Below are 16,021 nucleotides of genomic sequence, written 5' to 3' on the forward strand. Positions count from 1 at the left end.
TAAATAAATCGCATTGACAATTGACATTTACGTTTTCTACTTGCAAGTAAACTAATTGTATAAACGTTTTCATTTAAAAGCTAATACATATTTTCACACATTTCTAGATTATTTAGAAATATTATAAATCCATTATTTTATAGAAAAAATTGCACAATGGTGACAATACGCTGTCGGTTTAAGTGGAAGGAATTATGGACACTAGCATGGTACCTAATTATAGTTTTTTGGCGTGTCTCGCGGCATTCGTTAAGACTCGAGAGTAGTTTTATAATTTAAAAGTTTACTTGGGTGGTTGAGAGAGTATGGAATTAGTCTATAAACTATTTTTAACGTATACCATTGTGTTTAAAGTACAATTCAAGGTTGTGTGGCAGGATTCAGCTTTTCATTTAAATATATATTTATTGCAACATATACAGCACAATGGTGACAATACCGTGTCGTTTTAAGTGGAAGGAATTATGGCCACAAGCGTGGTACCTAAGTATAGTTTCCTGGCGTGTTTTGCGGCATTCGTTGCTGAGACTGGAGAGTAGTTTTATAATTTAAAAAAAAAATTGATTAGTTGAGGGAGTATGGGATGAGACTCTAAACTATTTTTAATGTATACCATTGTGTTTAAAGTACAATTCAAGGTTGTGTGGCAAGATTCAACTTTTCTTAAAATATATATTTATTGCATCATATGAAAATCTTGTTAAGGATATTGGCCTTAAAGCAAAATAATTTTAAGTACATTGTATAGACACAACCAACCAACGAACAATTTTTTCAATTGTTAGTGGACAAAATATAATGATTCAAAATAGGCTCAAGTTGCCACTTATTTAAGGGTATTCTAAAATACTACTTAGGTCCTGACCTACTATAGTTAGATTTTCTCCAGAACTTGTAGACCATGCTGAAGTTGCATTGTTTATTTTTTCAGAAATTTCTGTGCATTTGTTACCCTTAAACACAATAAAACTTAACTTAATAATGAAACTTAATGTTCACTAGTTTGCTTTTTATGATAACTGTTTTTTTTCCAGGGAATACATAAAATGGAAGACTGCACAAATTATTTTAACTGTTCAGTCTCTTTCTTACAATGATCATATCAGTGTTAATTATGCAATTGATTGCTTGTTAGAACCAATATTCTGGTTTGTAGATAATTTTGCTGGATATTTAGGAAGGGTAATAATACATTTTTTATGCTTTGGTCGGAAGGTTAGTCGAAGTTGGAGAATTTTTGAAAGGTTATTTAAATTTCAGGTATTTGTATTTTGTGTGACAGTTCTCACAACAGCAGTTGTTGGAGTAGCATATTGGATTGGCTTACCATATTGGTGGCACAGGAACCCATACTTTACAGTATTTCTAGTAATTTTTGGGCATTGGCTGCTATTGAATATTGTGTTTCACTATTATATGGGTGTGAGTACACCGCCAGGCTACCCTCCTCATGTAAGTTGTTTAAAATGGGTGGCTCAGTCAGGACCACCTGGTAATCTGACAAGGTCTATTATGTAATGTTTTTTTTACCATCTGCTACTGCATGATTCAACAAGTTATGTAGGTTGTCGAGCATAATAGTGGTGGTACATACCACTATTGTGCTCGACACCCAGGGTATTGTTCTGATTCTGATTGCTTATGTATTCCTACCTAGTAATGTCATCACAAGCTCAGAAGCGAAAGCATAAAACACTGAATTAAAGAAAAATGTGATAGAATCTTTTAATAGTTTAGCAAGTGAATACCGCATAGACTTCAGAGTACATACATATAACATGTGATTTGTTGGATTACTAGGTACTCTTTTGTAAAAAAATATGTACTATATGGGTCTTAGGCAGTACTTTATAGTACAACACTGCCCTGTAAAATGTTTGTCAGATTACCGGGGTCCATGTAACACAAACTAATTATTTTAAGACTATCTATCAAAAAATAAAACTTTTTGTTCATAAAATTGATTGAAGTTTAGCATTAGCCTCAAAAGTGGTTGAGTAGTCCTATTAATGTGTTGAAATATCTTTTTGGTCTGAAAGTGAATGGTTTATGTCTTAATTTTTTTACATTATTAGCATTCACTACATATTATTAAATATTAAAAAAAATACCTTCACAATTTATTTATATTAGGTCAGAACTCACATATTTATAGCAGAACAGTATGCTTAAATGACCTTTGATTATACCTTGTGTAATTAGGAATCATAAAAATAATAATTAGGAATAACAAAAATAATGATACAGGTTTTTTTAACTGTTTAACACAGGTGCTTGATGCTTAGGTATCAAGCACCTGTGTTAAACTCTATGTATAATTAAAGTTAAATTTACCTTTTTTGTGAACAAACCTTGTTACCTATAAGGAAGGGCTGTAATTAGGGGACAGCAACCAGGGCTACAGGCAACTGCACAAAAGAGAGGTCATAATAGACATTGGTAAAAAACGACACAAGTTCTATATCTACACTACAAATAAAAACTGAAGAAAAATCATTGAACCGGACTGACATAATTTTTTTTTTTTTGCAAAATATTTTGGGATCCTTTGTTGCCCCGAATCCTCTAAAGCAGCCGTATTTTGTAGTTTGATAAGTAATAATATATTTTATCTGTTTTGACGTTTGTAATTCACACTTTACAATTACATAATGAGGTTATGTGATAAATCAACTTTCAGGGTGCTATATTGATTGAGGCTGCAAGTATATGTAAGAAATGTATATCACCAAAACCACCACGGACACATCACTGCTCAGTTTGTGATAGATGCATACTTGCCATGGATCACCACTGCCCATGGCTCAATAACTGTGTGGGATATTATAATGCCAGATATTTTTACCTGTATATGGTGTATATGGTTGCTGGAATTTGTTTTCTAATTATATTTGGATTAGACATTGGGTATCAAGTACTTTGGGTGTATGATGGCAGTGAGTATAATTTGAAAAATTCTATTTATGTAGTATTTAAAGACATCAAAAAACGTAACTTTGTGTTTCCATTATACTCTTACTATTGTTTATTATTTACTGTCTATACTAAGTCTTGACGAAAAATCACCAGAACTAGCTAACCTCGTCCGATGTATCGAATGTAAGAGGATGTTAGCGATGAGACCCATGTATCTATGTGTATCATTTCATGTCTTTAAATTATTTACGTGAATTCCAGATACAACACCAATCAAAGATGAGCCTGATTTATTTGGTCATCCATTAAAATTGAATAAAAGTGGAGTTCTCGTCCCGGTTAAAGATATTCCTGAATATGATTCCATCAACTTTCCTCGTGAACACATTCTACCCACACCAGAGATCACGCAGTTAGATCTCATTTCAGCTGATCCCTGGAAGAGGAAAGCTATAGTATTTATGGCTATCACCTGTCTTTCTGTTCTTTTGGCTCTCGGAAGTCTGGTTACCATGCACGGTAAGCACATAAGTAGAGGTGAAACTAGTGTGGAGTCACATATAAATGCAGCAATGGAGAAAAAATCCTCTTCATTTAGGAATCCATACAACTTTGGTAGAAGAAAAAACTGGAGGATATTTCTCGGTTTAACACAAGGTAGGACGTTTTTACACGTACTATTCCCATCAAGGCACGCGCCCACAGGCAATGGCCGTACATGGCATATGATTAGTAGTGACATAGAAGACTGGCCCTAAGAGCATTTTGTATTTGTGTATGACTTAAACTTCAATTTGAGATAAAGTTACTTAAATTATCAACCTTTGTCTTCAAGGCTCTCATAATTAATTGAATAAAAGCTTAGGATTAATTCTTATTTATCGTGTATTCAACAATAATATAAAAAAATGTGGCGCATATTTCCCAATATGTGTTTTTGATGTTGAATGCAATGTAGAGCAGTTTATTGTAGTAGACAATAATGAAAAATAGAATTAATAGTCGAATAAGATATATACGTTTTACATACAGTATCAATGGAATTGATTAAAAGTCTCGACATTCCATGACTTAGTCCAGTTTCCAAGAACGATGATAAACTTGGGACTTCGTAGTTTTATCCGCTTATTCATAAGAATTAACCTAATACCTAATTGTCTCTTTTTATAACAGCGTAAAGTCAATACTACAAAAAGTTTTTATGTGTTTAGTATATTTGATATAACTCATATTAGTTAAATTTTATATAAACCTTTTTTTATTTTATTTATTTTGACTGAAGCGGTAGGCAGAGGCCACGGCTGAGTTGCCTCTCTCGCTTCATTGTCTTTCATGCCATTCACCAAGCATGCTCGTCGGTTATGGGTACTTTTAACTTGTCCCTTCACTAGTAAGTCCTTCATTTGGTTGGACCATAGGTTGCCTTGTATATCCTTACATACAGGATAAATACTTGTTAACAGCTTACTCATCCGTTCTACATGGCCTAACCACCTAAGAATTGAACACTCACGGTGCCTTCTTATCCCTTATCCTACCTTATCTCACGCTTTTCTCGATAGGAAACCAATCCGTGCCGGGTACGTTTGATTCTGACGCATGCCATAGAGTCAAATATACTTTTTCAAACCCCACATACTTCGTTAGTTACCCTTGTATCTGTATTTAAAGCTTGTATGTAACCTGTTCGTGTACATGTTATTACAAGTATAATTAATATTCCTCTTGCAGTGATTCCACTATTATTCTTTATAAAATGGTTGGACCATTTGTGTACCCAGTCAATTACAAGATATCGTCATCGTCGTTGTGTATAGGCGACGACACACCCTTCTTTCAATCTACGACCCCTTCCCTTAATCTCTTGTCAGAGAGTCAATCATTCTTTTCCATGTGATTATTTTTATGATCAGATAGTATTCTAGACACAACTCCAACAATTTCCTTCCATTTTCATTCACAAACCTATACCTTTTCATAGCTATTTTTAAATGACCATCCATTAATCCTTTTATTGTGTCCCCTTAACTTTGCACAATGTATCTCTGGTATACTCCCAAAACCCTTCTCTCTCTCTTTGGGCGCTGACCGGACCTGCGTTGGTTGGCATACATTTCAATAATTATAATTCGTATCGGCCCAGTTTGACCCTGATTCAGAGGACCTCCGGCAATAAAAGGTGCGTGCTTTGTGGACTGACATCCCTTACACTTTTTCTAATTAAACACATAATTAGTCAATATGCCTTTCATTGATCACATGCACGCCACATCCACGAAGCAAAACGGCTCTAGGCGTGCCTACTCTGACACATGTATGACCTTCATGACATGACGTGTGGCGAGCCTCGTCTGGGAAGGTATTTGTACTAAGTGCAACGCTGAGGAAATAACTCTCCACCCCATCAGAGCCACGCATGACGGGATAAGGCAATGATACATACTGGGAAGGCCTGTTTTCAACAGTGATGGCACAACTAGGCTCGCTCCTAGACACGCATTTCTCGATACGTCCACACGTTCCATCGGTAATCTATGGTTGGGACTACTTGTTTTGCAGTCAAGTTATAGCATATTTTAGGAGTTATAACGTAACTATGTATTTATATAATAATTGTAAGTAATTATTGCAATTATTAACTGTTACTGTCATATTATGTTTTTAAGCTAGTCATTATAATATATTATAAATGATGATCTTCCTAGTCGCTTTAATGTTAAATTATTTTTTAATGTAAGAACTTCCATTGTAACGCCAATGGGAACTTTAAATAAGTATATTTCTAAAGAAAGACTTAATCGTATATGTGTTGTAAGGATTGTAGCGAAACCCGCTTATTCATAATACTAAATGAGCCTAACTGAACTGTTTTTAACTAAACTACTCTTTCGCCTCTTTTTGTCATAATGTGTTAACGCTGTGATGAAAAGAGACAGGACAGTTAAAACGGTGCAATTAGACTTGTTATTTTGTATCAATAATAGGGGTACTGTGTAGTTAGTTCAATATTTGCTTCAATGAGTCCATACGTCTAACATTCCAATACATATTTAGTCAGTAATACTCCTCATGTTTGTTTAAGTACAAATCTATTCTTGCATTGTGTTCGTCTTTTTAACGTGGTAGAAAAAACCTGAAAGCGCTGGTCTTTTTATTGTTTATAATAATTTAAGTATCAACCCTTGTAAATATTAGTTGCAATTAAGTTGGGTAAATTACAAAATGTGAGTAGAGCATTACCAAAATGTTTTTTTATTGTATTTCAATTGTATTGAGTTGTAAATATAAATAATATATTAATTAAAGAACATAAAGCTTTTATTATTTTTTAAACTTAAATTGTATGGAAGTAAATATAAACACCATTCGATATCTATGCAAATACTGTGATAATTTTATAATGGAAGACAATATTATTACAGATGGACGAATTAAATTCCAGTATATAATTGCTATCATTACTTTCAAAGCTTCTATGTCTCCTTAATCTTTATATAAAACCAAGTTATCTAGAATTTTTAAGGGTCTATCTACTACCATTATTTTATCAAGTATCTTGTCGCAATCAAAATCTAAAGACGAAGTCTCACGATATGAGACTCTCATCTCGGTAATGATTATAATTTTATTCTCGTTAAAATTTGAATTGTGATCAATTATATTGGTCTGGAATAATTGCGTAATAATGATAAATATCATATTCGTTTCAATAGAGTTTAGACAATTAAAATATTAGAACGCTCTTAACTATTTGATTTTTAGTGATTATAATAATGATATTTGAATGGTAAAAATGCGTTTTTTTATAGATCTAGTATACCATACAAGTGCTGTAAGTATGTAGATGTCACACATAATATTATTAATATTTTTAATTATCTAAAAATCTAAACTATTTATGAAACTAAAGTCTTATAGGATTTTTAGTATGTATGCCTTTTTTTTCGTTTTAGTATTGTTATTTTTTAATGTATTTGGAAAGGATTTTTCGATTAATAAAAATTAGACAATAATATATAATTACAAATTTAACATATAGGGAAGACAAATAGAATGAAACATGTATTTTTTCAGTAGTTTATAAATAATTGTAATGATTTTCTTTGATTGAGGAATCCCTCCAGCTGTGGTTTTCAAAATAATTTGGATTCTACAAAAAATAATTTAATAACCCAGATAATTTTCTTTTTATTGGTTGTTTATTTTTAAGGAAATATAATATAACTTATGTAAACAATATTAATTGTAAAGAACATCGCCTGGAACCAATCATCTATAATGTACAGGTCTTCTTGAGCATCTTGAACAAGTCTATATACTGATTTATTGAAAATCTGTCGTCTATATATAAACTAGATTCCCCGTAAATATTGAATTGATGTCGTTTATTTTAATAAGAAACAATAGCGTTTCAATTATTGAGCCTTGGGGTATACCATATGTGACTACTTCAAGGCGACTATGGCAAGTTTCTACTTTGACAATTTGTCGACGATTTTTAATACAAATCAACAATTTTGAAAACGCTTCATAATACCTGATTTCTATTCGTCTAATTCATAACTCAAAGATATTAATGACAAGGTGACTCAAGATTACAGGGAAGTGAATTATATCCTAGAGTCAACAAGTGTGACGTCACGTATGAGCTGTGGCGTCTAGAGCCAGCCCAATAAACACAAAAAGCAGCTCAAAAATTTCATGAAATAGTTAATGTCATGTGCTAATCCGAAACATTCCATTGTATTTTTCCTGGTGTGAGTCGTCTTAAACTTAAACCGTTTAAGTCACAAATTGAATAGTTTTATTGAATTTTTAGAAGGCGTTACCTGTTTCTACAAAGAGCCTGGAATCGAATTTTTTGCCACATGTTAGATAGCGCGTTTCAGGGTATACAGAGTTAGACGTCATCGCAGAGATTGTAGCCTTTTTGGATGTCTTATTATAGCTTAATTTACAAAATTTAATCTTTAATGTCCACGGGTTCAGCTTGATAAACTATATTCAATAACGTTACATTTAAATAGCTCTAAATGTAACGTTATTGACGTTACACAAAAACGAGCTTTAACTCATTGATAAGAAGGATAATTATTAAATTCATCTAATTATTGTTTACGTTCACATTGATTGAAATCGCCTATTAGAGACATGGATCCTCTATATCCCTACTATTCAAATTTGATTCTTTATGTAATTCAACTATTATATAAGGTAAAGAAAATAAAGTGTTTATCTTCATAATGTAGCTTGTATTTATATTCAAGCTTCTCTTCACGAGTAGGTACGCAATAAATGAAGGAGGCAATATATTATATTACGTATGTGATGCGGGCTATAACCGCAAGCAAGTAATTCATATACATTTGAATTCCCCTTAGAATTCCATTAAACTAAAGAACAATGTAAATTGGTAAAATGTTATATTTAAAATAATTGTCGATTATTTAAAAAAACAGTTTTGTTATATTATTACTGGTTTATGTCCAAGCAATGAGGACATAAACGTAACGTAACGTAAGGAGGTAATTTCCACATTTAAAAGGAATGTAATTGCTACACCATATATGTTAATTGATAAAGGTGAAATAATTATCATGTGTGTACCGCCCACCTTTGATTGGCAAAATCCGGGCCAGCGAGAAGCTTCCGGAGGACTGGAATAGGGGCCTTCTTATTACTGTGCCCAAAAAAGGTGATCTAAGCCAATGCCGCAATTGGAGAGGTATCACCTTGCTCTCGGCCCCTTCCAAGGTGGTCTGCAGAATTACTTGGACAGGTTGTCTGCAGCCGCCGAGCCTCTCCTTCGCATAGAACAAGCTGGCTCCCGGCCTAACCGCTCGTGTACCGACCAAATTAATACTCTTCGTATCATTCTCGAACAGGCATCAGAATGACAGAAAGAGATTTATCTTACCTTTGTTGACTTCGAAAAAGCCTTCGATATGCTGAGATGGAGCAGCATTTGGTCGCGACTCTCAAACATTGGTGTCCCGCCAAAGATAATTAATATGCCGATGACTTATGTCTGCTGAGTCACACGCACCGCGACATGCAATCTAAGTTGGACGACCTGAAATGCGAGGCGGGATTTGCGGTACTCAAAATCAACACCCGGAAAACGAAAGTAATGCTTGTTGGAGTTGAGAATCGCACCCCATTGCGGATGGGTGTAGAGGACGTAGAAAGCTTTCAAAAATTTGTTTACCTCGGAAGCGTCGTGTCTGAAACTGGAGGTACAGATGAGGACATCATTTCGCGCATTGCCAAGGCCAGAGCACCCTTTGCACAACTTCGGCCTATATGGCAGTCACGGATGTTGACGCGTCGAATCAAGGTTAAAATATTCGGATCCAACGTCAAATATGTGCTGGTCTATGGGTGTGAAACGTGAAAGGTCACCAAAGACATCTCGTACCGACTCCAAGTCTTCGTTAACCGCTGTCTTCGCCGTATTCTGGGCATCTACTGGCCTGAAAAGATCTCTAACGAGCAACTTTGGGAGCGCTGTCGAGAAACCCCGATCAGTCAGCAGATCAAGCGACGAAATTGGAATTGGATAGGCCATACACTCCGAAGGGATCCCAATCATATTCCCAAGCAAGCGCTTGATTGGAATCCACAAGGAAAGCGGAAGCGTGGCCATCCCAAACAAACCTGGCGCCGAACAGTTGCAGACGAGGCAAAGAGAGCCGGAAAGACTTGGAGCGAGGTGAGGGTATCCTATGCCTATTAAAGGCTTTTGATTGTGTTAACCATGAAATATTGATTTGAAAGCTTCAAAGTTTTTAACCTGATGGACTCTAACTTATAAGAAAAAATCAAAGGTTGAATGTCTTCGAAGTCACTTCTTCGGGGTCTGAAACATCAATGGGTGTCCTGCAAGGATCTATACTCGACCCTTTCTTATTTCTGATTTACATATATAGCCTTCCATTCTTCATCAACGTGATGAATGTCATAAATAGTCCATGCTCTGCAGCTTACTACTTCACTGACAGAGTCAGCAACGGCATTTGGATGGCATGAGACGTAAAGTAAATAGCGAAAGGTAGGAAGCAAAGAAAGATCGCAGCCTGTCCGAATCTGCTGAGCGATAGTGTCAGATTGGGTTGATTGGGCCACGGTGAGTGCATAGTTGTCATAGTACTTACTCCGGACCTCGCAATTATCCGACGAACCCAAAGAACGGTCGACGGAGCCTTGTTAGTTTCTGGATGTGAGGTCAGCAAAAAGTACGATAAATATGGTTTGTGATCATCCACTAAGTAACTAATGTGTAATGTAACTCTCTAAACAGGAAATCTGTAGCCGTTTGGTATGCTCAATAAGGTTAGCATTTCCGTTATTCGAGTATCACGTGTAGAATCTCGAATAGTCCTCGCAGACTACGCGTGGCTTAAGGATACTATACCCTCAAGCGCCCCGACGCGGCGACGGCAAACATTCTCCCGGTCATACACATCCGCTAGTGGGACAAAACAATTTTCCAATTTGTAATCCAGACAGTTAGAAAGCATTAGTCGGTGTGGATAGCAGTCTCAGAAAGCAAGAACAAAGCTGGCTTTGAAGTTTCTAGCATAGAACCGCGTTGAATTAAAGCGCTCAATTGGAAACTCCACAGAGAGCGTAGGAGAGGTAATTTTTTAATTCGTGTTTAATTTGCGAGAGATCTGAAAACGACGACTAAAGAAAATCTAAAGAATACACTAAAAGAAGTAACTTGCGTGTTGTTCCACCACAATATTTCACCGTGCAGGTGGCACGCAGGCTGATAGAGGACTCATTATAATATTATTAAGTACTTAGTCAATGGTTGCAGCTCCTTACAAACATTCTGTAAAACAAAAAACTTGCGATTAAAAATAGTGGCGGGGAGTTTATTTCCAGTTCTTCTCTTCCGTTGAAATTAGAAGCAGTTAATGTTTTTTTTCTTTTTTGACGTTCCTAATTGTACACTGTGTTACCTATATGAATAAATGATTTTGACTTTCACTTGCTAGCAATGTTTTTGCCACATTAGTTATTGGTAAATAATAAATATCAAAAATAATAATACGATATATAAATATATATATATATATATATCATATTATTAAGTAAGGAACTATATATAACTAAATATCGTAGAGTAACTACAACTGAATATTCATAAATTTTCGTCGAGAATGTAGTTTGATTAACAAAAAAATTGATTTAGTTAGTTTAATGTTCTTATAATGGGTTATACAAATGATTAAAAATTTAATCGTTAAACAGCTTTTCCCTTTACTTGGTCTGTTGTCACTCTGAATTGCCATTTGTCTATAGCTTTGTTATCAATTGTCAATAACATAAGATAACGAAATGACGTAAACGCCAAACAGTAAAATTTATCTTCACAAAATACAAATTACAAATAGTATCTTCTACAACCTAGTTAATAAGAAACGTATTCGATAAGTTATTTAGTATTTACTGTGAAAGCGCGTTGTAAGTGATAAAATACTTATGTAGTGATTGGGGAACAAAAATGTACTCGTGGTGTCTTATTACATATTGTGCATTTTTTTTTATAATTTTAAGTAACGGTGCCGTTCTACGGGACGACGATGTTGACCACCAAGGACTATATAGCAAGGCAGACCAAGTTACAATATTAACAAACCAAAATTTCAACAAAAAAATTTATGGACAACGAAATGCTTATTTAGTTCAATTTTATAACAGCTATTGTGGACATTGCCGGGCATTTGCACCAAAATTTAAGAACTTAGCTGCAGAAATTGCCTCATGGGAAAATATTATAAAATTAGCGGTTATTGATTGCTCAGTAGAAGAAAACAATGAAATCTGTAGACAATTCGAAGTCATGGCCTACCCTTCGCTCCGATACTTACATGAAAAATATGTTATTGGTAATGCTTTTGTTGGGGACAATTTTATGTCTGGAGACACAGTGGACAAATTAAAAGCTCAATTAATCATGAAAATGCAATCTGAGCAATCTCTAGGTCGATTACTATTTGCACCTCATCTAGGTATATCTGCTTATGGTTCTTATGCTGCAGCTTTAAACACTGTTTCCGCTAATGTTGTTTATACTTTCCTTGTATTTGAAAGTGAAAATTCAACAGTTGGTTCAGAACTAGCACTTGATATTAATGACTATAAAAACATTGATGTTCGTCGGGTATATGAAAACAGTGAGTTAGCTACAATTGCAAGTGTTACTCAATATCCTGGCATAGTTGCTGTTGAATCAACTTTAAAAGTTACTCGGCTCACTCCAAAGAGTCCTACAAAGCAGAATCTTCTTAAAGCTGTAAACACATTTTTAAAATCTAAAGACTTTATTTTTCCTGTAAGAAGCAAAGTGATAGAAGACAATTCTGGTAGTTTTATATTTTCTGAAACTTCTACTGCAGAATCTGACATTATATATTATTCAGATTTAGAAAGGACATTAAAAACCAGTTTACTTACAGAAATATCAAGACATAAAATGTTAAGTGGTGACGTTTTACAAGCTTTGTTAAATTACCTAAATGTTCTTATTGTGTCATTCCCTGCAAGGAAAAATTTGAAAGATTATTTAACTGACTTACATAATACTTTAGCTACAAAAAATGAATGGAGCGGTAGTGAAGTTTATGAATTAGTCAAAAGCCGTGAAGCTGCTCATGAGCCTGTATATACAAGCAATTCAGACTATATTGGATGTAAAGGTAGCCAGCCACAGTACAGAGGGTACACATGTGGCCTGTGGATTTTGTTTCATACTCTAACTGTAAATGCTGCTCAGAAGCCTGGTTTAGAAGGGCCTAGAGTACTAAGTGCCATTCATGGCTATGTAAAGCATTTCTTTGGTTGCACTGAATGTTCCCAACATTTTCAAGCAATGGCAGAAAAGAACAAAATATTTCAAATTACAGAAAATGACAAAGCTGTGCTCTGGCTCTGGATTGCACACAATGAGGTGAATTTAAGACTAGCTGGTGATGTAACTGAAGATTCAAAACATCCAAAGATACAATATCCTAGTGTTGACAATTGTCCAAAATGTAGACTCACTCGTGGTGCTTGGAATTTACCAGCAGTTTATGAATATTTGCAAAAAGTGTATGATGCTGACAACATAAGAGACCTGCGAAAAGCAAGATCTACAGCAACTGCTCAGAGCCCACTTTCCAGTCTGGATATTGGAATGCTAAGCCTTCTGTACATATTTTCTTTTTTTATACTTATTTTAGCTATTAAGTTTTTACTTTCAAAAAGGTTTTTTAGAAAGCGTCGGTATAAACATGCCTGGGGTAAAGTATAGATTAGCTATTGTTTTGAAATAATCTTGATCATTTTGAAACCAATACAACAATTTGTATAATAGGTGCTCTCTGTATTAATTATAGTTTTAAATTTATAAAACAATTTAAGTAAGATAATTATAATGAAGATTTTAAAAGCATAATTCACCCTAATAGTATGTTTTTTTTTTAATTTATATAGAATTAATATAATAAAGTTATATATGGTATTTAAAAATATATATTACAGAATAGATTTGCTAATTAAAAATAGTTAATTTATACTATTTGATAATTGCTCAATAAAACCTTAGCTCCTTGAAAGACTCAGATAAAAATAGTGTACCAAGAAACATTCCTCTTAAAAGGCATTTTTATAAAAATATATAAATAACAGGTTTTTATGCATTGAATATGTGAATTTCCATACATTAATAATTAATTTTTCATAAATTTTATATTATAAAATAAAGAAATATTATTACACTAAGAAATTTTTGAAAATTTTCTTATATAGTTGTTTTTTATAGATTTAATTTTTTTATTAGATTATAAAGGTAAAATGTTATAATATATTTTAATAGAATATTTATGTGCTCTTTCTTACTTACGAAACACAATTCATTATGTCTTATATTACTTAGAGAATCAAGTCCCCATGTTAAATGTGACTTTAACATATCATCTAAATTTTCCGTAAAGTTCTCTAGATTTTCCAGTAAAGCTCCTATTTATTACTAATTACAATGTTCATTTCTTATAACTTCCGTTTTGGTTTTATTATATTAAAACGTAATTCTTTACGCAGTTTACTTCATCGCGTCTGGAGAATCTTCCTTTGAATAAAGTAAGGTCAGTTTTGATCTTATTAATCGGTGGCGGGCAGTGTGGTTAATTGTTAATATTAATTATACGCAAATTTTATGTTTATATAACATTGTTCACGGTTTAAAATTTTAATAAGTCGTTCGTCAAGCTACGTTACTGTTTTATTATTTACTGAATATAGTGTTCATTATTCCTATGTGATTATCAGCTTGCATTGTTTATTAGATTTATTGCTTTTGTATCTATGCTTTTGTTCAACACTTATTACAAATATTTTGTAGTGTGTGTATACTGTTTATATAATAATAATAATGTCTTTATTTATCCAAATCTAGTTAACATACAATATACAAAAGGAAGGATATATAGGATTTGTTATTCTAAGATACATCCATCGTTCGAGAGAAGGCCTCCCACAAATTTATCCACCCTATTTTATCTTTTGCCGTAAGCATTCAATTTTTACCAGCTACCCTCTTAATCTAAACGGCCCATCGCTCTTTTCGTATGCCCTCATTTCTCTGTGTTTTTGGGCGAATGCTCCCTGTCCATCTATCTACATTTGAGTTGTAGTGCATGTTTTTCAGCGTTTACTTTTGTTTTCGAGCGGATACTTTCACTTCTCTGTTCGTCACTCAGTTTTATTCCAAGAATACTTATTTCTATAGCACGCTAGCACGAACGTATTTTGGTTTTCACCTTTGTACAGGAAAGTACTAAGCTTTTGCCCAAGGCACGAATCTACCAACATCTTTTTTGTTTTCATTTGAAGTTACCGTTACCCTTAAGAATTTTCTTTAAGTTAAAGACGAGTTATTCTTCGAGTCCTTTTCTTCAAATTAAACGTGTTAAGATAGTATAGGATAAATTTTCTTTGTTTAACTCCATTCTTAAAACAGATTTTTGGTCCAAGTCTGTTTAGTTTTACGCGAACACTTACACTTCTCATAAAACACATTAATGATTTATCCAGTGCGTCACATGTTATAGACTTGTATAATTGATATACCAAATTTTAGAATTATTAATATTTGTTTTATATATCGTATTTATTTATTGTGTGTGTGTAAAATCTGTGTTGTTTTGATTCTTCTAGAATCGTTAATTCTCGTTTTTCTTCTGTATTAAATCTTTTTGTAATTGCTTAAGTTTGTTAAGTTTCTAAAAGAAAATCTTTCAAAGAACGGTGTTGATTGAAATTTTGTCTTTTGTTTAAATATTTTTTATTTTAAGCCCCTCGTTGGTTTTTCCCAGTCTTCTCACGTATTCGATGCTATCGTCGCATGACATTTAAAAGTCTATTATTTCCAAAATACCTTTTTCCAGGTCCATGTTTTTACATTCTCTTCGGCTCACAAAATAAGTAGCTTTTCCGTCGCGAGTTCTATCATTTCCTCTCTAGCTAATAAACCATTATTTAAAGATTTTGTTTTGGTTATCGATTTTTTTCGTTCATGTTTCGATTGTCTGCTTCATATCGTGCACGTCCAGTTATTGTTGGTTGACTTGCCTTTTTGATTGTGATTGATAGAGTAATATACGTTTGATTTCTTCCACTCTCGCCCTTGTCTCGCAATCTAAATTTATAATACATATCAATTTGAAAAGTAGCTTATTTCATTTTGTATTTGGTGCATAGCCAGGTTTCGAAGTCCGATATCGGACATCGATATCTTAATAGACTAGCTCTGACATAACCACTAGGCTAACGCGGCTTTATATATATCATATTTTGTTACCTATTAGAAAAATCACAATGTTTATATTAAATAATACTAATTAGTTATTTTTTTCAGGTTTATGGCATGACGAAATGAAAACCGATGAAAATTAAAGTAATTTAGAAGTCGTTAACCATCAATCAATATTCATCCAGTGAATCCTTCGTATAATGATTGTTAATTAATTTTAATTTTGTCAAATACAATTTAAGAGAAAATGATATCGATCTAAATGTTATTAAAGTGTTTAAATTTTTATAGATTTTCATTTAT

The 16,021-nt window shown here is 33.5% G+C and overlaps 2 protein-coding genes across 4 annotated transcripts; both read left to right on the forward strand.

Moving 5' to 3' along the window:
* Nucleotides 1-73: 73 nt before the first annotated feature.
* LOC123718776 (palmitoyltransferase ZDHHC16) lies at nucleotides 74-6,152 on the forward strand. The gene is made up of 5 exons (XM_045675557.1): nucleotides 74-209; nucleotides 1,035-1,182; nucleotides 1,261-1,452; nucleotides 2,681-2,936; nucleotides 3,178-6,152. The coding sequence occupies exons 1-5, from the start codon at nucleotides 157-159 to the stop codon at nucleotides 3,672-3,674; spliced, it is 1,146 nt and encodes a 381-aa protein (XP_045531513.1). The 5' UTR covers nucleotides 74-156; the 3' UTR covers nucleotides 3,675-6,152.
* A 5,103-nt stretch (nucleotides 6,153-11,255) lies between these two features.
* LOC123718508 (sulfhydryl oxidase 1-like) lies at nucleotides 11,256-16,004 on the forward strand. 3 transcript variants are annotated; one of them, XM_045675089.1, is made up of 3 exons: nucleotides 11,256-13,116; nucleotides 14,008-14,051; nucleotides 15,824-16,004. In XM_045675089.1, the coding sequence occupies exons 1-2, from the start codon at nucleotides 11,429-11,431 to the stop codon at nucleotides 14,039-14,041; spliced, it is 1,722 nt and encodes a 573-aa protein (XP_045531045.1). In that variant the 5' UTR covers nucleotides 11,256-11,428; the 3' UTR covers nucleotides 14,042-14,051; nucleotides 15,824-16,004. The 3 variants fall into 3 exon arrangements, with proteins under 3 accessions (XP_045531045.1, XP_045531047.1, XP_045531048.1); XM_045675091.1 differs by having other exon boundaries at nucleotides 14,008-14,046; XM_045675092.1 differs by lacking the exon at nucleotides 14,008-14,051.
* The last annotated feature ends 17 nt before the right edge of the window (nucleotides 16,005-16,021 follow it).

This window comes from Pieris brassicae, chromosome Z (assembly GCF_905147105.1).
Source record: "Pieris brassicae chromosome Z, ilPieBrab1.1, whole genome shotgun sequence".
Taxonomy (NCBI): Eukaryota; Metazoa; Arthropoda; class Insecta; order Lepidoptera; family Pieridae; genus Pieris; species Pieris brassicae.